This window comes from Pristiophorus japonicus, chromosome 11 (genome assembly GCF_044704955.1).
Source record: "Pristiophorus japonicus isolate sPriJap1 chromosome 11, sPriJap1.hap1, whole genome shotgun sequence".
In the NCBI taxonomy this organism is placed as follows: domain Eukaryota; kingdom Metazoa; phylum Chordata; class Chondrichthyes; family Pristiophoridae; genus Pristiophorus; species Pristiophorus japonicus.
Window position 1 is genome coordinate 6,253,654 of NC_091987.1, and position 27,692 is coordinate 6,281,345.

General features: G+C 44.8%; 1 protein-coding gene across 3 annotated transcripts in view; it reads right to left on the bottom strand.

Annotated features, from left to right (window-relative positions):
• The window catches only part of gabpa (GA binding protein transcription factor subunit alpha), a 46,037-nt gene that overhangs the window by 5,311 nt on the left and 13,034 nt on the right, over nt 1-27,692 (bottom strand). The window contains exons 3-9 of one of the 3 annotated variants that reach the window (XM_070893223.1): nt 21,037-21,130; nt 19,198-19,345; nt 16,920-17,004; nt 14,796-15,044; nt 12,177-12,371; nt 10,853-10,909; nt 1,758-1,898 (exon numbers count right to left, since the gene is read on the bottom strand). In XM_070893223.1, coding sequence (XP_070749324.1) covers nt 1,758-1,898; nt 10,853-10,909; nt 12,177-12,371; nt 14,796-15,044; nt 16,920-17,004; nt 19,198-19,345; nt 21,037-21,107 — 946 coding nt within the window. In that variant the 5' untranslated portion in view covers nt 21,108-21,130. Of the gene's footprint in view, nt 1-1,757; nt 1,899-10,852; nt 10,910-12,176; nt 12,372-14,795; nt 15,048-16,919; nt 17,005-19,197; nt 19,346-21,036; nt 21,194-27,692 lie in introns of all 3 variants that reach the window. The other 2 variants (XM_070893221.1, XM_070893222.1) reach the window with 2 other exon arrangements.

Sequence of the window (27,692 nt, forward strand, 5' to 3'; positions counted from 1 at the left end):
ACAGTTAGGATACTACAATTGACCGTAGCACCTTGGATTAGAGGGAGGAAATAGATAAACTAAGGTTGATCCAGTGATTGCTGCGGCAGTGGGCTCGTGCACGAGTGTTCGATCAGGAACAGCACTAGGTGCCCTGCTCCTCCACCCACCCCCAGGGCAGGATAACCTCCCAACAACCACTCCCTAGACCAATAGTGAAGCATGGCCACTTGGGCAAAGCAGCAGCCAACAAGTGTCAGCTCTTTCAGCAGAGGGGACAGAGAAAGAAAACAATAGGTAAAATCAGCGTTCTTTTCACAGCTCTCTGGGGCTGCAACTCTGCTACATTCAAAAGCAATCATTTAACCCTGTTCCCAACTATCGAGTTATCTTGCGGGGGGAAGCCCAAGCTTGTATTCATGTGGGCCACAGATGGGTGGAACCTTGGTGGTCCATGTGTAAAGTTTCAATCCATGCTCCTATAAATTTGCATAAACCCCAAGCTTCTGCTGTCACCAAAAAATCTGATTACTAATTCATTCACCATTAAGGCACCATTGCTAAGAACAGCCCTTTCCCAAAACTCCAGGCACTAGAAATTCATACAGGCAGAACGGACAAATAATAAAGTACATGCACAGACATGATGGGCTGAATGGCCTCCTTCTGTGCCGTAAATTTCTATTACTCTATGACAAGCACAAGATTTCCAGGTCATGTGGCTGCATGCTACCCTAGGTGGACAGTCCTGTGTTACATCATCTCGTCTCTTCACAAATTGGCATGTCAGTTTGTCACATTAGATTAGCAAAAACAGGAGTGCATGGAATTGGAGGTAACCTCGTGACATGGATCAGTAATTGGTTGGGATGTAGGGATAAAGGGTTTGTTCACCGATTAGCGGGAAGTGAAAAGTGATGTTCACCAAGGATCTGTACTGGGGCCTCATCTTTTCAGCAGATTTATTAATGGCTTGGATGAAGGAACAGAGACCTGTATATCCAAGTTTGCAAGTGACACGAAGTCAGAATGCACAACAAGTTGTGTGCTTGGGAGCACAAAGCTGCAAACGGACCTAGATAGACTAAATGAGTGGGCCAAACTGTGGCAGATGGAGTTCAATGTTTGGGAATGTCATTTTTTTTTAATGGCGAGAGGGGGTTTTAGGTGGCAAAGTACACAAATCACCAAACTCTAGTGCACAGGTACAAAGCTAATGGAATGTTGGCCATCATCTCACGGCCAGTTGGAATTCAAAATAGCCTTTTCAAGAAAGATTGGTCGTGAAAAGGGTACAGCACAGATTAACCAGAATGATACGGGGGTTTAAAGGGTTACATTTTGAGGAAAAGTTGCGTAAGTTTGCTTTGCATTTCCTTGAGCTTAGATGGTTGCGGGGTGATCTAATCAAGGTGTTTAAAATGATAAAGGGATTCAATAAGAGTAGATACAGATAAATCATTTCCTCTGGTGGGGAGGGGGGGGGAAATCAAGACTAACAATCTTAGAGAGACATGATTCAGGAAGCATTTTTCCACACAAAGGGCAGCGGGAATTTGGAATTCCCACCCTAAAAGTCTAGGGATACTGGGTCAATTGAAATTTTCAAGACCGATAGATGTTGTTAGGTAAGAGCATCAAGGGATATGGAGAAAAGGCGGCCATGATTAAACTGAATGGTGGAACAGACTTGAGGGCCTGTAGTAACCTTACATTGCTCAAGGATCATCATTATCATCGCAACATTAAAACCCACTCACGCACTAATCATTCCTTACCCGTCCTATTCCCAGGTGAGCTTCTGTCTTCACCAGAGATCCGAGGAGCACGGGGGACTTTGGCAGTCTTGGGCGTTCCAGTGAAGACTTTAATGGTGGTGGGAGTCGCTGGCTGTACGGTTGCAGGAATTATTTGGACAGCTGAAAAGAAAACATGAAGTTTAAGAGAAAAGCGTCAGGCAGTTGGTGCACAGCACCTCACTCATACTGTGTGTGGCAATGTGTAGCTCACAAAATGATACACTGATCTGCAAGTTCTGGCTTTGTTCAGTCTATGGACACTACAATGTACAGGGTCCAATAGCTCTTTTCCTTTCAGCAGTACAACATAGCAACTATCTTATAAAAATGGACAATATCTGGCACACTTCAAAGTGAGGCCTATAAAGGAGTTACTTGCGCAGCTACAGGGAGAAGGCAAAAACAAAGTAGAAAGAAACAGAGGTGACGTCACAGCCTAGGGGATAAGTGATTGGCTGGTGATTGGTGAGAAGTTTTTCTTTTTTATATCAGTCAGTAACTTTTAACATTGTTGTTGTCAATTTAAGTGTATCTAAGCGTTAAGTCATGACAGGAGAGCTCGGTCACGTGATATGCTCCTCCTGTACCATGTGGGATCTCGGACACTTCCGGTGTCCCTGATGACTACGTGTACTGGAAGTGTATCCGCCTCCAGCTCCTGACGGTCCGCGTTGCGGAGTTGGAGCTGAGGGTGGATTCACTCTGGAGCATCCACGATGCTGAGAATGACGTGAGTAGCACATGTAGCGAGTTGGTCTTACCGCAGGAGAAGGGTCCACAGCCAGATAGGGAATGGAAGACCAGCAGGAAGAATAGTGCAAGGAAGGTAGTGCAGGGGTCCCCTGTGGTCATCCCCCTAAAAAACAGATACACTGCTTCGAGTGCTGTTGGGGGGGGGGGGGGGGGATGACTCATCAGGGGAGGGCAGCAGCAGCCAAGTTCATGGCACCGTGGCTGGCTCTGCTGCACAGGAGGGCAGGAAAAAGAGTGGGGTGGCGATAGTGATAGGGGATTCGATTGTAAGGGGGATAGGTGTTTCTGCGGCCGCAACCGAGACTCCAGGATGGTATGTTGCCTCCCTGGTGCAAGGGTCAAGGATGTCTCGGAGCGGGTGCAGGACATTCTAAAAAGAGAGGGAGAACAGCCAGTTGTCGTGGTGCACATTGGTACCAACTACATAGGTAAAAAAAAAGGGATGAGGTCCTACAAAACGAATTTAAGGAGCTAGGAGCTAAATTAAAAAGTAGGACCTCAAAAGTAGTAATCTCGGGATTGCTACCAGTGCCACGTGCTAGTCAGAGTAGGAATTGCAGGATAGCGCAGATGAATATGTGGCTTGAGCAGTGGTGCAGCAGGGAGGGATTCAAATTCCTGGGGCATTGCAACCGGTTCTGGGGGAGGTGGGACCAGTTCAAACCGGACGGTCTGCACCTGGGCAGGACCGGAACCAATGTCCTAGGGGGAGTGTTTGCTAGTGCTGTTGGGGAGGAGTTAAAGTAATATGGCAGGGGGATGGGAACCAATGCAGGGAGACAGAGGGAAACAAAAAGGAGGCAAAAGCAAAAGACAGAAAGGAGATGAGTAAAAGTGGAGGGCAGAGAAACCCAAGGCAAAGAACAAAAAGGGCCACTGTACAGCAAAATTCTAAAAGGACAAAGGGTGTTAAAAAAACAAGCCTGAAGGCTTTGTGTCTTAATGCAAGGAGTATCCGCAATAAGGTGGATGAATTAACTGTGCAAATAGATGTTAACAAATATGATGTGATTGGGATTACGGAGACGTGGCTCCAGGATGATCAGGGCTGGGAACTCAAATCCAGGGGTATTCAACATTCAGGAAGGATAGAATAAAAGGAAAAGGAGGTGGGGTAGCATTGCTGGTTAAAGAGGAGATTAATGCAATAGTTAGAAAAGACATTAGCTTGGATGATGTGGAATCTATATGGGTAGAGCTGCAGAACACCAAAGGGCAAAAAACATTAGTGGGAGTTGTGTACAGACCTCCAAACAGTAGTAGTGATGTTGGGGAGGGCATCAAACAGGAAATTAGGGGTGCATGCATTAAAGGTGCAGCAGTTATAATGGGTGACTTTAATATGCACATAGATTGGGCTAACCAAACTGGAAGCAATACGATGGAGGAGGATTTCCTGGAGTGCATAAGGGATGGTTTTCTAGACCAATATGTCGAGGAACCAACTAGGGGGGAGCCATCTTAGACTGGGTGTTGTGTAATGAGAGAGGATTAATTAGCAATCTCATTGTGCGAGGCCCCTTGGGGAAGAGTGACCATAATATGGTGGAATTCTGCATTTGGATGGAGAATGAAACAGTTAATTCAGAGACCATGGTCCAGAACTTAAAGAAGGGTAACTTTGAAGGTATGAGGCATGAATTGGCTAGGATAGATTGGCGAATGATACTTAAGGGGTTGACTGTGGATGGGCAATGGCAGACATTTAGAGACCGCATGGATGAACTACAACAATTGTACCTGTCTGGCGTAAAAATAAAAAAAGGGAAGGTGGCTCAACCGTGGCTATCAAGCGAAATCAGGGATAGTATTAAAGCCAAGGAAGTGGCATACAAATTGGCCAGAAATAGCAGCGAACCCGGGGACTGGGAGAAATTTAGAACTCAGCAGAGGAGGACAAAGGGTTTGATTAGGGCAGGGAAAATGGAGTACGAGAAGAAGCTTGCAGGGAACAGTAAGGCGGATTGCAAAAGTTTCTATAGATATGTAAAGAGAAAAAGGTTAGTAAAGACAAACGTAGGTCCCCTGCAGTTAGAATCAGGGGAAGTCATAACAGGGAACAAAGAAATGGCAGACCAATTGAACAAGTACTTTGGTTCGGTATTCAATAAGGAGGACACAAACAACCTTCCGGATATAAAAGGGGTCAGAGGGTCCAGTAAGGAGGAGGAACTGAGGGAAATCTTTATTAGTTGGGAAATTGTGTTGGGGAAATTGATGGGATTGAAGGCTGATAAATCCCCAGGGCCTGATGGACTGCATCCCAGAGTACTTAAGGAGGTAGCCTTGGAAATAGTGGATGCATTGACAGTCATTTTCCAACATTCCATTGACTCTGGATCAGTTCCTATCGAGTGGAGGGTAGCCAATGTAACCCCACTTTTTAAAAAAGGAGGGAGAGAGAAAACAGGGAATTATAGACCAGTCAGCCTGACCTCAGTAGTGGGTAAAATGATGGAATCAATTATTAAGGATGTCATAGCAGCGCATTTGGAAAATGGTGACATGATAGGTCCAAGTCAGCATGGATTTTGAAAGGGAAATCATGCTTGACAAATCTTCTGGAATTTTTTGAGGATGTTTCCAGTAAAGTGGACAAGGGAGAACCAGTTGATGTGGTATATTTGGACTTTCAGAAGGCTTTCGACAAGGTCCCACACAAGAGATTAATGTGCAAAGTTAAAGCACATGGGATTGGGGGTTGTGTGCTGACGTGGATTGAGAACCGGTTGTCAGACAGGAAGCAAAGAGTAGGAGTAAATGGGGACTTTTCAGAATGGCAGGCAGTGACTAGTGGGGTACCGCAAGGTTCTGTGCTGGGGCCCCAGCTGTTTACATTGTACATTAATGATTTGGACGAGAGGATTAAATGTAGTATCTCCAAATTTGCGGATGACACTAAGTTGGGTGGCAGTGTGAGCTGCGAGGAGGATGCTATGAGGCTGCAGAGTAACTTGAATAGGTTAGGTGAATGGGCAAATGCATGGCAGATGAAGTATAATGTGGATAAATGTGAGGTTATCCACTTTGGTGGTTAAAAACAGAGAGACAGACTATTATCTGAATGGTGACAGATTAGAAAAAAGGGGAGGTGCAGCGAGACCTGGATGTCATGGTACATCAGTCATTGAAGGTTGGCATGCAGGTACAGCAGGCGGTTAAGAAAGCAAATGGCATGTTGGCCTTCATAGTGATGGGATTTGAGTACAGGGGCAGGGAGGTGTTGCTACAGTTGTACAGGGCCTTGGTGAGGCCACACCTGGAGTATTGTGTACAGTTTTGGTCTCCTAGCTTGAGGAAGGACATTCTTGCTATTGAGAGAGTGCAGCGAAGGTTCACCAGACTGATTCCCGGGATGGTGGGACTGACCTATCAAGAAAGACTGGATCAACTGGGCTTGTATTCAGTGGAGTTCAGAAGAATGAGAGGGGACCTCATAGAAACATTTAAAATTCTGATGGGTTTAGACAGGTTAGATGCAGGAAGAATGTTCCCAATGTTGGGGAAGTCCAGAACCAGGGGTCACAGTCTAAGGATAAGGGGTAAGCCATTTAGGACCGAGATGAGGAGAAACTTCTTCACCCAGAGAGTGGTGAACCTGTGGAATTCTCTACCACAGAAAGTTGTTGAGGCCAATTCACTAAATATATTCAAAAGGGAGTTAGATGAAGTCCTTACTACTCGGGGATCAAGGGGTATGGCGAGAAAGCAGGAAGGGGGTACTGAAGTTGCATGTTCAGCTATGAACTCATTGAATGGCGGTGCAGGCTAGAAGGGCTGAATGGCCTACTCCTGCAACTATTTTCTATGTTTCTATAGCATTAAAAAAAGTGTTTTTCTGACCCTAAAATTTACAAGCACCTTCCAATCTTTCTTCACTAAAGACCAAAGTCTGACTGACCTTGGGCTGTCTTTACTTACAGTAGACTGTGGCCTTAAAGGCACAGGATGGCTTAAACACAGGTCCACCTGAGCAGAATAATGTACTGCGCATTACATAGTAAAACACTCCCATTATAAACAGTACATCACTCTGAGCAATAGTGCAGGTTATTTTTTGCATAGAATTTACAACACAGAAACAGGCCTTTCAGCCCAACTGGTCTGTGCCGGTGTTTATTCTCCACACAAGTTTCTGCTCCAAGCCTCCTCCCACCTTACTTCATCACACCCCATCAACATATCCTTCTATCCCTTTCTCCCTCATATACTTTAAAAAAAAAACTCTATTGGGTCATCGCTCAGCATTCTCTTTTCAAGAGAAAAGATACCCAACCTGTTCATCCTTTCCGGATATGTATAACCTCGCAGTTTTGGGATCATCCGTGTAAATTTTATTATCTCCAGTGCCCCATATCCTTTTTATAATAAGGCGATTGGTACTGTACACAGTACTCCAAATGTGGTCTAACCAAGGGTTCGATAAAAGTCCAGCATAACTTCTCTACTTTTCTATTTTATTCCTCTAGAAATCAATCTGTGCTTGGCTACATTTTTTTATGGCCCCATTAACCTGCGTCGGTACTGTGTGATGTGTATTAGATCTTTATTTTCTAAGTAATATATGACCTCATTTTTCTTACCAAAATGTGGTATCTTACACTTATCGATGTTGAAATTCATTTGCCAATTATATGTCCACTCTCAAGTTTATTAATGTCTTCTTGTAGTTTGTTGCAGTCCTCCTCAGTATTGACTATTTCCCCAATTTAGTGCCATCTGCAAATTTAGAAATTGTGTTTTTGATTCTAAAGTCTAAATTCTAATTCCTTGTGGTCGCGAGTTCCACATTCTCAACACTCTCTGAGTAAAGAAGTTTTTGCTGAATGCCACATTGGATTTATTACTAGCTTATATTTTGCGGCCTTGTACTGGAACATTCATTTATTTTGAAACCAAAATTTAAGATTAAACTGCAATTTCCGATCAAAACGCCCCCAAAGCTACTCCTTCAGTTTCAATTACTCATTCTAAAAGGCACAAGGATCACTCAAGCATCCCACAGGGGAGGCTCGTGGGGCTTTCAAACTACCCTGCTCATTGAACCAACAACAGTGTGAATCCAGTCCAGACCGTTGGCACCAAAGGGTGTACGCAATGCCAGGACAGTCTCAACTCTGTTCCAGTGTGTATAAACAACCACCTCAAGTAAAGCAAAGGATTGCTGTGGCCTGAGATCCTACTCATTTCCACACTTACCACAGGTACTGCAACTTGTGCACAAACACCCTGTTTGAACAATAACCCAAGTCGAGATTTCTGGTTTTCATGGAATAAGTAATTTAACATGATCCACATAGAAACATAGAAAATAGGTGCAGGAGTAGGCCATTCGGCCCTTCGAGCCTGCACCACCATTCAATATGATCATGGCTGATCATGCAACTTCAGTACCCCATTCCTGCTTTCTCGCCATACCCTTTGCTCCACATCTAACTCCCTTTTGAATAGAACGAACTGGCCTCAACAACTTTCTGTGGTAGAGAATTCCACAGGTTCACCACTCTCTGGGTGAAGAAGTTTCTCCTCATCTCGGTCCTAAATGGCTTACCCATTATCCTGAGACTGTGACCCCTGGTTCTGGACTTCCCCAACATTGGGAACATTCTTCCTGCATCTAACCTGTCTAAACCCGTCAGAATTTTAAACGTTTCTATGAGATCCCCTCTCATTCTTCTGAACTCCAGTGAATACAAGCCCAGTTGATCCAGTCTTTCTTCATATGTCAGTCCTGCCATCCCGGGAATCAGTCTGGTGAACCTTCGCTGCACTTCCTCAATAGTAAGAATGTCCTTCCTCAGATTAGGAGACCAAAACTGCACACAATATGCAAGGTGTGGCCTCACCAAGGCCCTGTACACAAATCCTCTCGCTATGAAGGCCAACATGCCATTTGCCTTCTTCACCGCCTGCTGCACTTGCATGACAACCTTCAATGATTGATGTACCATGACACCCAGGTCTCGTTGCACCTCCCCTTTTCCTAATCTGTCACCATTCAGATAATATTCTGCCTTTCTGTTTTTGCCACCAAAGTGGATAACCTCACATTTATCTACATTATACTGCATCTGCCATGCATTTGCCCACTCACCTAACCTGTCCAAGTCACCCTGCAGCCTCTTACCATCCTCCTCACAGCTCACACTGCCACCCAGCTTAGTGTCATCTGCAAACCTGGGAGATATTACATTCAATTCCTTTGTCTAAATTATTAATGTATATTGTAAATAGCTGGGGTCCCAGCACTGAACCTTGCGGTGCCCCACGAGTCATTGCGTGCCATTCTGAAAAAGACCCGTTTATTCCTACTCTTTGCTTCCTGTCTGCCAATCAGTTCTCTATTCACGTCAATACATTACCCCCAATACCATGTGCTTTAATTTTGCACACTAGTCTCTTGTGTGGGACTTTGTCAAAAGCCTTTTGAAAGTCCAAATACACCACATCCACTGGATCTCCCTTGTTCACTCTACTAGTTACATCCTCAAAGAATTCTAGAAGATTTGTCAAACATGATTTCCCTTTCATAAATCCATGTTGACTTGGACCGATCCTGTCACTGCGATTACATCTTTAATAATTAATTCCAATATTTTCCCCACTACCGATGTCCGGCTAACCGGTCAATAATTCCCTGCTTTTGCTCTGCCTCCTTTTTTAAAAAAAAAGTGGGGTTACATTGGCTCCAATCCATAGGAACTGAACCAGAGTCTATAGAATGCTGGAACACCAGAAAGCCCATAGTTAAATTTAACACAAATCACAATGCATGCAGCAAAACCTGGACAACATTCAGGCTTGGGCTGATGGGTGGCAAGTAACATTCACATCATGTAAGTACCAGGCAATGACTATCTCCAATGAGAGAGTCAAACCACCTCCCCATGACATTCAATGGCATCATCATCGAACCCCCACCATCAACATCCTGGGGGGGGGTTACCAGTGACCAGAAACTTAACTGGACCAGCTACATAAATACTGTGGCAACAAGAGCAGGTCAGAGGCTGGGTATTGTGTGGTGTCTCACCTCCTGACTCCCCAAAGACTTCCCACCATCTACAAGGCACAAGTTTAGAGTGTGATGGAATACTCTCCACTTGTCTGGATGAGTGCAGCTCCATCAAGAAGCTCGACACCATCCAGGACAAAGCAGTCTGCTTAATTGGCATCTCTTCTACCACCTTCTACATTCACTCTGTCCATCACCGGTGCACCATGGCTGCAGTGTGTACCATTTACAAGATGTACTGCAGCATAGCTTCTGTAAAAAGCACCTCCCAAACTGGTGACCTCTACTGCCTAGAAAGACAAGGGCAGCAGGGGCATGGGAGGACTGTCATCTGCATGTCCCCCTCCAGGTCTCACAACATCCTGACTTGGAAATATATGTCTGTTCCTTCATCGTCACTGGGTCAAAATCCTGGAACTCCCTCCCTAACTAACAGCACTATGGGAGTATATTCACCACACGGACCGCAGCAGTTCAAAGCGGCGGCTCACCATCACCTTCTCAAGGGCAATTGGGAATGGGCAATAAATGCTGGCTTGGCCAGCGACTTCCATACCCCATGAATGAATAAAAAGACACACACATATTGGTCTCAGAAAGAAAGACTTGAATTTCTATAGCGCCTTTCACAACCACCGGACATCTCAAAGCTCTTTATAGCCAATTTGGCACTCTTGGAGTGTAGTCACTGTTGTAAGCGCCCACAAACAGCAATGTGATAATGATCAGATAATCTGTTTTTGTTATGTTGACCGAGGGATAAATATTGGCCAGAACACCGGGATAACTCCCCTGCTGCTCTTCAAAATAGTGCCATGGGATCTTTTACTTTCACCCGAGAGAGCAGGCGGGGGCCTCAGTTTAACGTCTCACCCGAAAGACAGCACCACTGACAGTGCAGCACTCCCTCAGCACGGCACTGGAGTGTCAGCCTAGATTTATGTGCTCAAGTTCCTCAGTCACCATATACCCGTGGGCCCAGTTATAAAAAAAAATGTAAATGCAAATTGTAGTCCCCAAAACAAGTAGAAATCGCATTATAGTAAAAACACAATGTAGACTTAAACTGTGACCCAGATAGTAACAAATCACTTGCCCTTCATAACTCAAAGCCTTACTAAGGAGAGTGAATAATGCGGCTGATGGTAGTTGGAAGTCTGTAAAATCAATATGGACCTATTGCAAAATATGGCCACTTGTGAAATGAGCAGGATTAGGCTAAACGTTAGTTTAAAAAAAGAAGAAACAGATGCACAACATAGATTATGTTGCTCATGCAGAAACATGTCTTGAGGCAAGTACTCACGTTGGTCAATGGTAACAGTCGCTATTTCACCCGTGTGTTCCTGGCTTGCCAACACATCTGTAGGGCAGGAACAGGCTTCATTAATTCATTTACCAAAGCATTTTAATCCTATTCTATAGAAACGTCTGCTCAACTACACCCCCAATACAAAATTAAATTCTGTCATGGGTACAGCATTTTATTCGGTCGGTGAAAGAGTTAGCCTCAATTGCAGGTCTGCGCGGAGTAAGCGCTCACTGGGGGCAATTGAGATGCTAGAAGTAGGCTCAACACCCCCAACGCGAGTATGTATTGGCGGGTCTTGTGGGGGTGTTGGGAGGTGAAAAATCAGCTGTGGTCAGCGGTGAGGCAGACGCTCACACACTTTTTTCATACACACTCACGTATATTCGATCACACCTCCGAAGCCCCATGACCTCCACCACCTAGAAAGACAAGGGCAGCAGGCGCATGGGGACACCATCACCTGCAAGTCACACACTATCCTGACTTGGAAATATAGGTATATCGGTCGGTGTTCCTTCATCGTCACTGGGTCAAAGTCCTGGAACTCCCTCCCTAACAGCACGGAGAGCACCTTCACCACAGGGACTGCAGCGGTTCAAGGCGGCGGCTCACCACCACCTTCTCTCAGGCAAGTAGTGATGGATAATAAATGTTGGCCTTGCCAGCGATGCCCATGTCCCAAGAAATATATTCCATGCACCCGGGCAAGGGCAGGATTAGCTGTTTTTGCTATCCACAGAAAATAGCCAGTCCACAAAATGCAGTCAGGGCAACAGTCGGGAGAACGCCAGCATCCATCGTGTGTGTGTGTGTGTGTATATATATATATATTATATATATGTGTGTGTGTGTGTGTGTGTGTGTGTGTGTGTGTGTGTGTGTGTGTGTGTGTGTGTGTGTGTGTGTGTATGAGAGAGAGACCACTGGGCAAGGACAGGGTCAGGCTATGCCGCAATACCCAAAGTTGAAAAGCCTGCATGGCCTTTGCCACTCTGAGGAGCTCCAAACTCACCTCGAATAAGAGAACAAGGGTAAAAATGACGATTGAAAAGTGAATGGTAGGAAAACGGATGAGGCAAGAAAAAAATATAAGAGGGAGAACACAAAATAGAAAGTGAACAAAATTCTGAATTGAATGGATAGAAACTGGAGACAAAATTGGAGGGAAACCATGTCCATGGCTAAAAGCAGGACAGGTACAGCTAATTTGAGGCCTGCGTCTGTTTGATTACTGGTGACACAATCTGACTCTGATAGAAAGTTTAAAATTCTAATCTTCAGCCAGCGAAGAAAATGCATTACACTGAGATTTACTCACATTTCCTCAGCAATTCCAAGTGGCTCCACAGAATCTCTCCCTTTGGTACTCTCTGTAGGAACTCATCCTGGCTGAGGGAACACAGGTCTTTGCCCAGAATGCCCAGATCCTTCACATCCACGTCAATCATGGCAAACTCCTTCATTACCCACACGGCCCAATGCAACACCTGGTCCACTGACCATTGAATTGGATCTAAAGCGGGAAAATATAGACATACAACCAGATGAAACCCATGCGAAGAGCATCAGTTCTGTGAATATTCTATTTAAATGCACAGCGTTGGAGCGCTTTTTTGTACACAATCTCTGCTACTTTATCATGGCTCAGAGTACGGCCAACACTGGTGTGAACTGCAAGTTATTTTGAAAATGTAATCGTGGAAAGCATTGTTGGGGGGAGGGGAGAGGCCGGGCAGAAGAGAAGAGCTCGGATGAAGCTCTACATACACTAGGGGGAAGAAAAAATGTTGGTCTTAAATCAACCAGGTAGAAACATCGACTTCAGTGATCACAAGGAGCAAAGACCCTCTCTGCAACCAGTCGGAACGTTTGCGACAAAATGAGTTGATAGCAGTAATGCCGTATGTATTCCGCAATTCCATCAGGAGTGACAGAACTGGTCTTTTCCCAAAACTGCAGACAAATGCGTGAAGGCTTTTCTCCCATAAAAATGATCTCCTGCCCAAGAGAGACATCCCAGCTTCAGAATAAATCCAATACTACACAGGGTCGATAATTGGGACTGGGAGGGAGTGTACAGGTGGAGCTTACTGTGGACTTCCGAGCTAGTGGATACAGCATCTGCCATGTCACTCTGATTAGAAAGCAACGGTTAGCAAGTCATTTACCGAATCTTGGCAAGGTCAGTATTTTGGGTGACTGGCTGGTGTTATGGCCTGGACTGGTAAGACCTCGTCACTTTATCTCCCTGCCTCTTAACAACATGGGTATAGAAATTATGTTTATGGTCAGAGACTGGAGACAAAATGGGGTCGCTGGCTAAACTTCCAGCATTAGAAACCAGGCATGGGCCCTGTGACACTTGGGAGGTGTAGATCATGATATAGACCCCGAAGACAGGCAGCCGATCAAGCTGAGTCACTCTGCAAATAAATTGCTAAAAACTCCTGCAGGACTTTCTGAAAGAGCTGTCGACCAAACAAGCATTTCCTAAATTGATATTGTGGCTTTTATTCCCCTCTTCCTTCCCCTGCCAAACGGTTGACTCATTGCTGGCGTACGGCTCCCTGGGTGTCAGTCATCATCTGGTACCGCACTCAACTGGCCATTATTTGCGTGCCTCAGCTGTGAGTGTCAACAGACGACTCGACTGTGAGGCAGTATAGCTAAGCCTGATTCTATCCTCAAATGCATTTCCAGCGGCAGTTGCTGGCTAGCGAGTGAAACCGATAAACCCGTGGATATTTTCCGATTCTAACCCAGGGAAATGAGACCAACTGAAGCATTTTAACTCTGGTTAAAATCAGCCAGCTCTGTAAACAACTTATTTTTGGGGGGGGGGGGGGGCGGGGGGAATAGAATATTTCAATATAATACTTCAGTCAAACAGCGTAGCATCTTTAAACACTAATGCACTCTGGCGGAGTGCCAGGATATAGTTTTTGTGCTGTACTTTCCACCAAACACTGAGCTCCTGACCTCAAACTATGATGTTGTGATATAGTAGCAAGCAAAAGATGGGTGTTTTCTCACAGAGAAAGGTTAAAATTGGGAGTCAGTTAGTCCTATTGTGCACCTGGGAGAACAGATTTCCTATCCATTCCTTTGTCTAGGGAAAACACCATGAATTTGGGGATGGGAGGAAGGTAGGAGGGGAAGATAAATCTAGTACTGGGGAGTGAAGTAAACTCTAGAAATCAGTTAACTTACTGCGTCTTGCAAAACATCTATAGGTCAGTTAGTATTCGATGTTTTACTATGTTAAAGGACCTATGTAAATGCAAACTGCTGCTGTTATAGTCTTCTTTTCTAAGTTTTTAAACAATGAACATTGCCAAGAACAAATCAAAGTGAATATAAAAAAGAGTGTCTGCTAGTTGCAAGGTCCTGCTTTAAAGGAGTCTGGACAGTCTCGGGCCTGGACCACAGCGTGAGACTACCTCCAAATTGTCAATCTCATTCAGAGAGGCCATTGTATATCTGGCGTTGGAAAGGAAAAGAACTGTCAAACGAGTACATCAGGAGGGCCTTTTGTGAGGATGGGGGCAGAGCAAAGGAAGCTTTACTGTGCGAGTATCTGATCTTGCTGTGCTTGAATTGGACACTGGAGGCCCCAAGACACAAAGATTTCCATTCCCCAACAACCGACGTTCCTCACCTTGACCAGTATAACATTCAAGAAACAAAAACACTGCCCACTTATACATCTTGCGGGACTGCACTAGCATACAGCAGGTTGAGCGCGAATAGTACATTTCGGGGGAAGCTACAGGTGCAGGAGGGTGCAAGGAATAGAGGGATATGTTGATGGGGTTAGATGAATTAAGGTGGGTGGAGGCTCGCATGGAGCAGAAACACAAGCATGGACCCGTTGGGCCGAATGGCCTGTTTCTGAGCTATACATACAAAGTCATTCTGTGTGAAGTTAGTTGCGCACCATATGGTATCCCGAGATGCTCCTGCTCTTTCCGATAGCCCTCGAGGGCTGCAGCCCATCGCGTCACTTGTTCGGAGGTCTCGTCGGGTATTGCCGTCAGCTGCTTCGAGCCGTCCAACGTGATCACTTGCGTTTCCTCCACCAGCTGGGCCTCGGCACCCACCTGATGCGCTGCATCGGGGTCGATCACCACCTCGACTGTTTCAACCGGCTTAACGATCTCGAGGATGTTCAGCTTGGGTTCCACTCCTGCTAAAAGTCACAACACTTAAACAAAAGTAATTGGGGCAGGCAGGTGTCCCTTCCCGCCAACAAGGTAGGCAGGCAACAACAGCCAAACTACAAGGCGACATTAATAAACTTGCAGAATGGGCATGTAATCAGCAAATGAATTTCAATGCAGCCAAGTGTGAGATGGTGCATTTTGGTAGGAATAAGGAGGCGGCATACTCTTTGGAAAATAAGAATTAAAATGGGGTAATGGAGCAAAGAGATCTCGGGGTAGAGAAACACAAATCATTAGAAGTAGCGCAACAGGTTAATAAGGGCATTAAAAAAAAAAATCAAACTAATGACTGGAGATCATTCCTAGAGGGATAGAATAAACTTATATAGAACCTTGGTTAGACCACACGGAGTACGGTGAACAGTTCTGGTCTCCATATTATAAAAAGGATATAGGAGGTACTGGAGAGGGTGCAAAAAAGATTTACAAGGATAACACCAGTACTGAGGCGCTATACATATCACAAAAGATTAAACAGCTCTTTTCTCTAGAAGGCTGAGGGGTGACCTGATAGAAGTCTTTAAGATTACGAAAGGGTTTGATAGGATAAATATTTCCATTTGTGAGGGAGATCAAAACTAGGCCATAAATATAAGATTGTCACTAATAAATCCATTTGGGAATTCAGTAGAAACGTCTTTACCCAGAGAGTGATTAGAATGTGAAACTTGCTGCCACAGGGAGTAGTTGAGGCAAATAGTATAGATGCAATTAAGGAGATGCTAGATAAGTACATGGAAAGTGGAATAGGTTATGTTGATAGGGTTAGATGAAGAGTGACGGGAGGAGGCTCGTGTGGACCATAAACACCAGCAGGAAAAGTTGGGCCGAATGGCTGTATATTCTATATAATTCCATTGTGAACAGTAGCTTTGACCCAGGAAAGCTCCAGGCTCAGTTCTTGGTTTCGGCCAAGCTAACTGATCTCACTGGGGGCTTCTGTAGGGGCAGTATTATTGCCTCAATATTCCTCGGCAAGGCAGAAAAGACAGACTTGCAATTATGAAGCGCTTTCCACGACCACCGGACGTCCCAATTACAGCCAATGAATCACTTTTTGAAGTATTGTCATCGTTGTAATGTAGAAAACGCAGCAGCCAATTTGTGCACAGCAAGCTCCCACAAACAGCACTGTGATAATGACCAGATAATCTGTTTTAGTGATGTTGATTGAGGGATATAAATATTGGCCTGGACACCGGGGAGAATTCTCCTGCTCCTCTTGGAAATAGGATCTTTCACGTCCACCTGAGAAGCAGACGGGGCATTAATGTCTCATCCGAAAGACAACACCTCCGACTTTGCAGCACTCCCTCAGCACTGCACTGGAGTGTCAGCCTAGATTTTTATGCTTGGGTTCCTGGAGCGGGAGAATGAATAATTGGAATGGGAAACAAATTCACAGCCTGCAGGAAAAGTCTGTGAACACTGGAAAGCGGCTTCTACATCTGTGTTAGTGGCGCCTGTTCTTTTGGGTCTTCCTGGCAGCCAGCCTTGGCAAACCCAGCAAGTTTAGTTTGGGGCTGTGGCCAACGGTGACACCTGTACCCCATTTACACGGGATAATGGGGCCACTCTGAGCACGCTCCACATTTGGGTTCAGTTATGCTCCCGATTGCTGGAGGGGGGAGGGCGACGAGGAGACAGAGAGAAAAATAAATAAATAAATAAAAAGGAACACACTATCTGGGAAGATGCCAACACATTTCTGATTAGGCTGCTTACAATCATCCTGGTTAGGTCATGCTTCCTGAATAGGAAAAACACGTCTGTTCTTCGGCCTTGAACACAGCATGCAATGCGAGGACAAGCTGTTCTAAGATCTAGACCAAGCTTACCTTGTCTGGAAATGACTTCCACACTGAGTTGAACTGTGCCATCAGTTTTCACTCCCTGGTCAAATAAACTGCGGCTAGGATCCAGCTATCACAGAAGACAGACAAAACATTATTCGATGCAAAGGTTGAATTTATTAGATGGGATAGTACTGTATAAAGACTTGCATTTATACAGCTCCTTTCACGACCACTGGATGTCCTAAAACGCTTTACAACCAATGAAGTACTTTTTGAACTGTTGTTACTGTTGTAATGTAGGAAACGCGGCAGCCAATTTGCACACACACAGCAATGTGATAACGACCAGATAATCTGCTTTTTGATTAAGGGATATATATTGACTAGGACATGGGGGAGAAATCCCCTGCTCTTCTTTGAAATAGTGCCATGGAATCTTTTACATCCACCCGAGGGGGCAGACGGGGCTTGGTTTAACGTCTCATCCGAAAGACGGCACTTCAGACAGTGCAGTATTCCCTCAAGTAGGACAAATTGGTAGTTAGATAAGTTAGAGCTGGTAATAAACAAGAGGCAGAGAACTAACAGTCCACAGTGCAGAAACTATTGCTCCTGGAAAGGGGAGATTAAGCCTCTTTAAACTGGTATTCAGAAACAAAACAAGCTGTTACATTTGCTCCTATGTCCTCCCAGCAACAATCAGACAAGCTTAATGAAAGAAGCTTACTTTGAGGCTACTAAAATAATTAGAAGTTACAAGTTTACAGCACTGGAGGAGGCCATTTCTTAACCGATAAGGGATAAAGGGTTATGTGGAGCAGGAGGGAAGTGGACCCGAGTCCATGATAGCATCAGCCATGATCGTATTAAATGGCGGAGAAGGCTCGAGGGGTCGTATGGCCTACTCCTATTTCTTATGTTCTTATAGCCCATTGAGCAAGTGCTGGCTCTTTGCTGAAGCAATCCCATACTAATCCCCTCTGCCCTGCTCTCCCCATAATCCTGTATCTTACTTTGCTTCAAACAATTCCTTTAAAAGATGATATGGTCTCTGCCTCAGCTACTCCCTTATGTGCTCCAGTAACCCTTGGTATAAAATTTCTCTTCAAATCTCTCCTCACTGACAATTTTAAACTGCTGACCCCTGATCACTAACCAGAGAAAGAAGTCCTTCGCTATTCATTTACAACCCTTTCTAACTTTAAAAATCTCAATTAAATCTTCTCTTCGCCTTCTCCGCAGTATCGCCCAGGGAATACCATTTCCAGCCGCTCTCCAATCAGAACAGCACCCATTAATCCTGATCCTTTGGTTCCTGTTCATCAGTACAGCCAAACGATTTTGGAGTTAATGGTCCCCAACCACATAGATCTTATCTTGATCAGAAATGTTTTTTAAACTGCCACAAAATGGAAGATGGAGCTCGATTTAAAATCAATTGCATTGGCTTTTAAAACTGATGGTGGGTTTAAAACAAGACAAATGAGCAGTAGCTAACTGATTTTCCTTAATGTGCACGCCACATTAAAATGAATGAATGCACTCAGTGATGATCAGAAACAAGCTGCACTTGTACATAACATCCATCATGCAACAGAAGGTGTCAAGATGAGGACTGGAGGACTCGAGCAGGAAGTGAGAAAGAGGTAGAGGTAGGTAAACAACCACTGTCAAAGAGGCAGGCTTCGAGAAGGCTGCTGAAAGCACAGAAAGAGGGACTGAGGCAGAGAATTCCAGGGCACAGGGAACGTGAAGTCTCGGACCCGGGTACTGGAGCAGAGGAAGATGCAGTGCAAAACCAGAGTTGTACGAACGCATACTGGGGTGTAGGGTTGGAAGAAGCTTTTGAGGGATGTGAAAGAGAAGTGGATGATTCAGAAAGAGAGCTCTTGGGAAGAGAAAGGACAAGTGGAAGTCAGCAAGGATGGGGCGTTTGGAATTTAGGACTTATAGGGGATAAGATAGGAGCAGCAGATTCAGATACGAGTCAGGTCTGTAACATTTCCCACATTTTATTTAAAGCTCGACTCCTTCAAATTTGCTTCAGGTCTCCCTGGGTTGTGCGCCAGCAGTAGCCAAGGGGGTGAGAGCAAGTAGCTGGCAGCCGCTATCCACAGCTCTTTGACTCAAGATGGCAGGAGAGTACTAGCAATAACTTCATCGGACTTTAAATAGCTGGTGCCTGCTTAGGAACACCGAGCACCCACAAATGCTGCAACTTGAACTCGGAGCTCAGCGGTACAGGGAATTGGTCAGCCATGTCTACCACGGCCACAGAACACATGCTCCCGACAATCTTTCACCAACTCTTATTCTTTACCAGAATATCTTGGAGACAAATCTCGTGTGCTTCCAAGGAACACTGAAGGCGTGGTTCTAACAGCTTCTTGAGGTTTCCAACAGGTTCATTGATGTCAATGGACTGGCTCACGAACTCCGCTGTGGTGATGGCAGTCTGCTCTGCAATGCTGAAAAGCAAATAAAGGGCTAGGAAGTTTAAACCAAAAAATGAAAGCGGTCATTCTGGTCTACAATTAGAACAGTTCTATAAATGAACAATGTGCGAACTGAGATGGGATTTAAAAAAAAAAGTTTGTGTTGTGTGTGTTTCATGTAATAGAAAGAAAAACATTTAACTGTTTAGCCCCAACAACTCACCTTGGCCCTCACCTGCTCTTCATAGTAGGCCATTCAGCCCCTCGAGCCAGCTCAAGTAAATCATGGCTGATCTGTACCTTAACTCCATTTACCCACCATAGATAGCTCCATATCCCTTTATACTTGTACCCAACAACATTTTTGATAGTCTTTAAAGCTCCAATTGCCCCCCAGCATCCACATCCTTTTGGGGGAGAGAATTCCAGATTCCCACTACCCTGTGTGTGAAAAAATGTTTCTGGATTTCTTTCCTAAACAGCCAAGCTTTAATTTTGAGATTATGTCCCCCTCAGTCTTGGTTCTCCCATCAGAGGAAATAATTTTCTTGTATCCAAGCCCATCAAATCCTTGTAACATTTTAAACACCTGGATCAGATCACCTCTCAATCTTTTGTACTCAAGGGGATACAAGCCAAGTGTTCAAATGTTGGAACAGATGACTGAAGGTTTAAAAAAATAACTCTGCAAGGAACATACGCACACAAGGGAAGGACTCAATCGCATGGAGTTTATCAGACTGATGACAAAGGACCCCTAGTAAAAAGGAATTTAAACCCAGAGTCAGAGTCTACAAAATAGTCTCTAAATTTCACACTCAGCTGGCAATCTGAATCAAGGAACTGGTGCCACACACAAAATATCCCTTACACTATCAGAGGCCCAATTCTGAGGTTATGGTAGAGTCTCATTGTTTGGAACAGAACAGAGCGAGCTTCACTCTACATCTAACTACCTTGTATTTGCTCTGTGAGTGCTTGATGCTTTACAAAGCCCTGGTTAGACCACACCTGAAGTACAGTGCGCAGTTATGGGCACCACACTGTAAGAAGGATATATTAACATTAGAGGGAGTGCCACAATGATACCTGAACTCATAGGGTTAAATTATGAGGAGATATTACAGAAACTAGGGTTGTATTCCCTAGAATTTAGAAGGTTAAGGGGTGATTTGATCAAAGTTTTCCAGATGTTAGGGTAGACAGAGAGAAACTATTTCCGATGGTTTGGGTGTCTAGGACTAGGGGTACATAGCCTAAAAATTGGAGCCAGGCTTTTCAGGATTGAAGTTAGGAAACAATTCTATATTCAAAGGGTGGTCAAAGTTTGAAATTCGTTTCTGCAAATGGCAATTGATGCTAGGTCAATTTTAAACCTGAGATTGAAAGATTTTGGTTAACCAAAGGTATTAAGAGATATAGGGCAAAGGTGGGTATATGGAGTTAGGCTGCAGATCAGCCATGATCTCAATGAATGGCAGAACCGGCTCAAGGGGTTAAATGGCCTCCTCCTGTTCTTATAGCTGTTGCTAAAAATGCCGCATATCCCAGCAATATTCATCCCTCTCCATGCAGCGAAAAAATAAATCGACCGTTCAAAAAGAAACGCACCAATTAAACAAAAATCACTAAGCAGAATCAAAAGGATCCTTCAAACAACTGCATTGAGAAGAAGTGCGTGCGTTGAGGGATGGGGTGTAACAGAGCGTGATGTCCCAGCGTACCTCTCCTCCGTGCAATGCCGCTTTTCCTCGCCATCTATTTCTATTTCTATTTCTGCTGATCGCTTTGTCATGGTTGTGGGATCTGGAACTCAATCTGCGTTTAAAGAAAAGCAAGACACGTCTTTCAGCAAAGACCAAGGGTTCCGCATAGCTTAACCTGAAAAATAAAGCACGTGCAGAAGTAAATGTGATACTTGTCAAAACGACCAACTTTCAGGCTCTATCCCTCCCCATTATTTCATTCTTTGCCCCCCCCCCCCCCCCACCTCCTCCCATCCCTACTCTCATCTTCGAGGTGCTGACTAATGAGGGTTTTAGGCTGCAAGTTCTCCTTGGGTACCCATTATTCATGCAGGAGTATCGATGCTGAGTGTCAATACAGCATTAGATGGGCGGGGGGGGGGGGGGGAACCCACAGTTTAACTCTATTCTGTCCTTCCCAAGGCCCACACTAGCATTTTCCAGCATTGGTTAGTGGACTTATTATTCTTCCCTTTCGAGTAAAAGGGGTGCGACCTGGGTCCTTTTCTGTTTATATGTTTTAACACTACATCACTTAGTACATTCACGCACGGACTTATTCATGGGGGCGGGAGTTGTGTGCAGACGAGAGAAAACGAGAGAGAAAGCTATTGTCAGACAAAAGCAACTGTTTACACTTCTGCAAACTCGAACAAAGTGTTGCTTTAACCTGTGCCCTAGATTTGGGGGTTTTGAGGCAGTTTCAAGCTGGGTCACATGATTTGCTGCTGTACATATTTCCTGATCTCCCCCAAGCAAAGCAGCAACAGCCTCGCTTTTGTCTGCCAAAGCGATCATACATCAGGCAGCTGCTGTTTTGCTCACCAAAATCTTATCGGCAATTGGCTCGTCACAAGGGTGTTTAAATAAAATTGCCTCCGAATCTACAAACACCTCGGTGGCTAAAAGCACTAATTAATGCGTCTCTAAACCAGACAGACAGATCAAGGAGGGTGCATTGCGGTCTGTGGAGAATTACCCGACCGTAACCAGGCCAGTAGCAGGGGCACTACAATTGGTTTCACTGCCCCCGAATTAGGGAGGGAGAAATTATTTACTGGTTTTAAACCAGCTTCAATCGCAGTGCAGAGGTTCTCAACTCTCGCTCGTGACCCAGTTAAAATGTGGCCATCTTAAACCCACTTATTACAAATCAAACTCCAAAATCCCCAGTTAGCAGACTGTGCAATGTAAACAAAGAGAGGTTTCTTTAAACCAGCAGGCCACAGCAACCAAAATCACCCCAACCATCCGCCATCAAATAGCCATCTTTTAAAAGATTGTGCTTGGGACGAGGGCAACACTAGTAAGGCGATACTTACCGCTCAGTTAGTTGCCCCGAGGGCATTAAAGTCAGGCTCGCAGGGTGGGACTGGAGTCACAAATGGGGCAGTGCAGGTGATTAGCAAACCAGTTTTTAAAATGACAATCCAGCAGCCTTCACAGTTATCTTTCCTGGTGCTCGCTCAGAAATGCCCAGATTAACTGAATTCGGCTTCACTACTTGGGATAGGGGTGGAGGTTTGGGCACTCAGTCTCCAGATTGCTAGGCCAGGAATATAACTGCTAGGTTACTGTAGCCATCGAGGCTCACAGATTTTAAAAAACAGGACCACTTGGGCAAGGTACAGGCCACTGTTCTCGGCAGATAGGGGGACGAAAAGGGGGAATTTAAAAACATGAATCTTCAGCATTTTGGTGAAGAGACTGTCTCGTTACTTAAAAAACAAGAAAAACAGTTGGTGAAGTGCCCACACATCTAATGTCTCACTACAGATGCATGGACTTAAAAAAAAACTGATCAGCAACATCTTACTCTTTTTGTTCAAACACACATTCCGTTTCTGTTCATCACACAACCGTGACCAAAATCTTCCACCTGACTGCCAGTTGAGCTTTTCTCTGACAAGATCAAGACAGACCGTATCTTTTATGCAGCCGCCTACAGATCAGATACCTTTAGGTCTGTATGCAGCAGAAATGTATAAATCCTATGTCTAAAACTCTTGTGAATAATTGCACCACTCCATCAGAGAGAAAGAATCACTTCAAACTCCTTGGCGATGCATCAAGGAGTGCTTAGCTTCGCAGTACAGATCAGAAAGTCACAGATTTGATGTCTACACTACACAGAGTTAACTGATTCGAGCCAGTATGACGACAGAGGCACTCTGACAAACCACAACACAGCTGGACTGGTGGAAGCAATGAGGAGCTGGAAGTAGTAGGCAGGGTTCCCAATCCAGATTGTTACTCAGTAATCCCAAAGTGAAAGTGCACGTGTAAATGTTGGGTGAGGATAAGGATCAGTAGCGGTCAATTGGACAGAATTTGACTGTTTTAGCACACTACTCCTGTTGCTGTATACCAGGGAACGGTAGCATAGTGGTTACATTACTGGACGAGAACAGAGACCTGGATTAATGAGCCGTACTAAATTCAGTTAACTGCATAAATTTGGAGTATCAGTAATGATGACCCTGAAACTTCCAGATTGTCGTAAAAACCCATCTGGTTCACTAATGTCCTTTAGGGAAGGAAATCTGACGCCCTTACCCGGTCTGGTCTATAGGTGACTCCAGGCCCACAACAATGTGGTTGACTCTCAACTGCCCTAGCAAGCCACTCGGTTGTATCAAATCGCTAGGAAAACCTTCACCTCAAGGACTGCAGCGGTTCAAGGTGGCGCAAGAGAAATTTGGAATGGGTAATAAATGCTGGCTTTGCCAATGACTCCCACATCCCATTAATGAATTCAAAGAGCACCGATTTCCTTTCAGCAGTTAGCACCCTCTTTAGCAAACCTGGGCAACGGGACACCCAAGAGCCTGTCAATATTTGCAAAGTGTCGCTCTGACCCTCATACAAAAAACTGATCGAATGCATTGAAGAGTAGGAAGGAGGGGCGGGGAAAGATCAGAGGACATCTGTTGTTTAGGTTACGGTGCGTTTTTTTGCCTTACGGTTTACATTTTCCTCTCTGGAAGATGTTAACCTGCGGTGCCAGCCAGTCTATGCATCATATGGGAGCATTTGCAACAATTCAACCAGGATGTTGAGGAAGGGGAAAGAACAGTGGCTGCATCACATCCATGTCCAATCTAGTCATTTCACACACACATCTTTCCAGCAACCACGAACCTTGACTGAAGCAAATTTAGAACGACTTTCTTCCAAATCTTCGACCCTGATTTATGTTCCAAATTTAATCATCTCTTACACATGCTGACTCAAGCCCTCGAAATAAGCCCAATCGCGTGGCGACTCGAGACCACTGCAACAATCTTAGCTGATTAATTAAAAACACTCCGTGCCATTTAAGACAATTAGTTCCACTCTCATTTTCTCCCTTAGCTTCAAGGCTGTTTGATATTAGCTCACCTACATTATAAAGACAATTCACATCTGGGAAGAAGAGTGAAAAAAAAGCGCATTCTGCAATGTTCATTTTTGCAAAGCTCACAGCCAGGCAGTGAGCTGCTAGAAGTAGCACAGAGAGATTCAATAGGGAAGTCAGGAGAAACGTCTTTACTCAGAGTGGTTAGAATGTGGGACTCACTACCACACAGGGTAGAGGGGAATCGCATAGGTGCATTTAAGGGGAAGCTGGATAAACACAAGGTAGAAAGGAATAGGTTATGCTGAGAGAGCGAGATGAAAAGGGGTGAGAGGAGGCTCGTGTGGAGCATAAACACCAGCACGGACCAGTTGTGCTCTAAATTCTATGTAACTATAAGGTGAGTGAATAATCTGGGCTGACACTCTAGCAGATTAGCAAGAGTGCTTCATTATTAGAGGTGGCATCCTTTGGATGAAACATGAAAGCGAGGCACCATCTGCCTATGCAGGTGGCTGTTAAAGAGCCTTGACCTTAGAGTTCTCCTGATTCCTGGCCAACATTTCGCCCTCAACTAACAACAGCTGTTTGCAAGATGTCGCTGACACAAAACGGCCAACACGCCAGCCTACATAACAGTCAGTGTGTGTCTTCAGTAATCAACTGCATGAGGTACGAGAAATTTCAATGCAAGGCATGTATCGTTATAAATACAAGTACCACAGCAAAAAGGAAAGAAAGATTTGGATTGACATTGGGACGCACTGAGGTCATGAAATGCACAAAGTGCTTCATAGCCAATGAAGTATTTTTGAAGTGTAGTCACTGTTGCAGTGTAGGAAATGTGGCAGCCAGTTTGCGCACAGCAAGCTCCCACAAACAGCAACGAGATAATGACCAAATAATTTGATTTAGTGATGTTGGTTGAGGGATAAATATTGGCCAGGACACCGGGCATAACTCTCCTGCGATTCTCCGAAACAGTGCCACAGGATCTTTCACATCCACCTGAGAGCAGACCTTCGAGAGAGCCTCAGTTTAATGTCTCATCCAAAAGCACTCGCCTGGGCAGAGGTGTGCCAACCGTATGTCACTGCACTGGAGAGAAATTTGTGCACAACTCAGGACAAAACAAAAAACAAGGCAAGCAAGGACAGACATTGTAAAAATAGATGTTGGAACTGCACAGTAGTTCGGTCAGTCTTGGAAAGAAAAGGATAGGTGGGGAGGAGTGGGTCACTTAGCAGAACTTTCGACGCCATATGTGGACTGTGCCTGGAGACAGTAGTTTGAGCGGTGTAACACCATGTGGTTTGTCACTGGCTGTGGCAATGGTGCGAGTAATTGGAGGCAGTAAATTTAAATATCATACGAGACATACTGCACAACAATGCCTTAAGTGCAAGGTTTCCTGCAATGGATCCCGGCAGCTAGTATCCCAGTAATACTGTAACTGTAAAACCAACAATAAGGACTCTTTTTGTTCCTTCATTATTGTTACCGAAGCAAACCAACAGGTTTGTAACCCAGAAGAAAAATAGAGCACATTCCTTGCTTTTCATGCATTGTGCATGCAGACTAAACAGTGCAGTGGCTGTTCCAGATAAGCTTGGGCTCTTCGCATCCAAACACGCGAGACTGGCTTCAAGCTGAATAGGGTTCAGTGCCACAAATGGTACTTTTTGGGCCAGGATCTGGTAATTAGGTGATGTCAATGCTGGAGGAAAAACTGATAAAATACCCCGAGGTTTGGAGGTCCGAGGGAAAGAAACAAGTTTATGGTAGAAGACAGTGCAATAAGTCTAGATTTAGTTTTATATTCGAACCTGGGATGTGGGTGTCACTGGCAAGGCCGGCATTTATTGCCCATCCCTAGTTGCCCTTGAGAAGGTGGTGGTGAGCCACCTTCTTGAACCTCTACAGTCCGTGTGGTGAAGATGCTCCCACAGTGCTGTTAGGGAAGGAGTTCCAGGATTTTGACCCAGTGACGATGAAGGAACGACGATATATTTTCAAGTCAGGATGGTGTGTGACTTAGAGGGGAACTTGCAGGTGATGGTGTTCCCATAGAAACATAGAACTTAGGTGCAGGAGCAGGCCATTTGACCCATTCAATAAGATCATGGCTGATCATTTAATCTCAGTACCCCTTACCTGCTTTCTCTCCATACCCCTTAATGCCTTTGGCCGTAAGAGCCATATCTAACTCCCTTTTGAATATATCGAACGAACTGGCCACAACAACTTTCTGTGGTAGAGAATTCCACAGGTTAACAACTCTCAGTGAAGAAGTTTCTCCTCATCTCGGTCCTAAATGGCTTACCCCTTATTCTTAGACTGTGACCCCTGGATTTGGAACTCTCCAGCAACAGGAACATTCTTCCAGCCTCTAACCTGTCCAATCCCGTCAGAATTTTATATGTTTCTATGAGATCCCCTCTCATTCTTCTAAACTCCAGTGGATACAAGCCCAGTTGATCCAGTCTCTCCTCATATGTCAGTCCTGCCATCCCGGGAATCAATCTGGTGATCTTCGCTGTACTCCCTCAATAGCAAGAACGTCCTTCCTCAGATTAGGAGACCAAAACTGAACACAATATTCCAGGTGAGGCCTCACCAAGGCCCTGTACAACTGCAGTAAGACCTCCCTGCTCCTATACTCAAATCTTCTAGCTATGAAGGCCAACATATCATTTGCCTTCTTCACCGCCTGCTGAACCTGCATGCCAAACCTCAATGACTGATGTACCATGATACCCAGGTCTCGTTGCACCTCCCCTTTTCCTAATCTGTCACCATTCAGATAATATTCTGTCTTCCTGTTTTTGCTACCAAAGTGGATGACCTCACATTTATCCACATTATACTGCATCTGCCATGCATTTGCCCACTCACCTAACCTGTCCAAGTCACCCTGCAGCCTCTTAGCATCCTCCTCTCAGCTCACACTGCCACCCGGCTTAGTGTCATCTGCAAACTTGGAGATATTACATTCAATTCCTTCATCTAAATCATTGATGTATATTGTAAATAACTGGGGTCCCAGCACTGAGCCCTGCGGCACCCTACTGGTCACTGCCTGCCATTCTGAAAAGGAACTGTTTATTCCGACTCTCTGCTTCCTGTCTGCCAACCAGTTCTCTAACCACATCAGTACATTACCCCCAATACCATGTGCTTTAATTTTACACACTAATCTCTTGTGTGGGACCTTGTCAAAAGCCTTTTGAAAGTCCAAATACACCATTCTCCCTTGTCCACTCTACTAGTTACATCCTCAAAAAATGCTAGGAGGTTT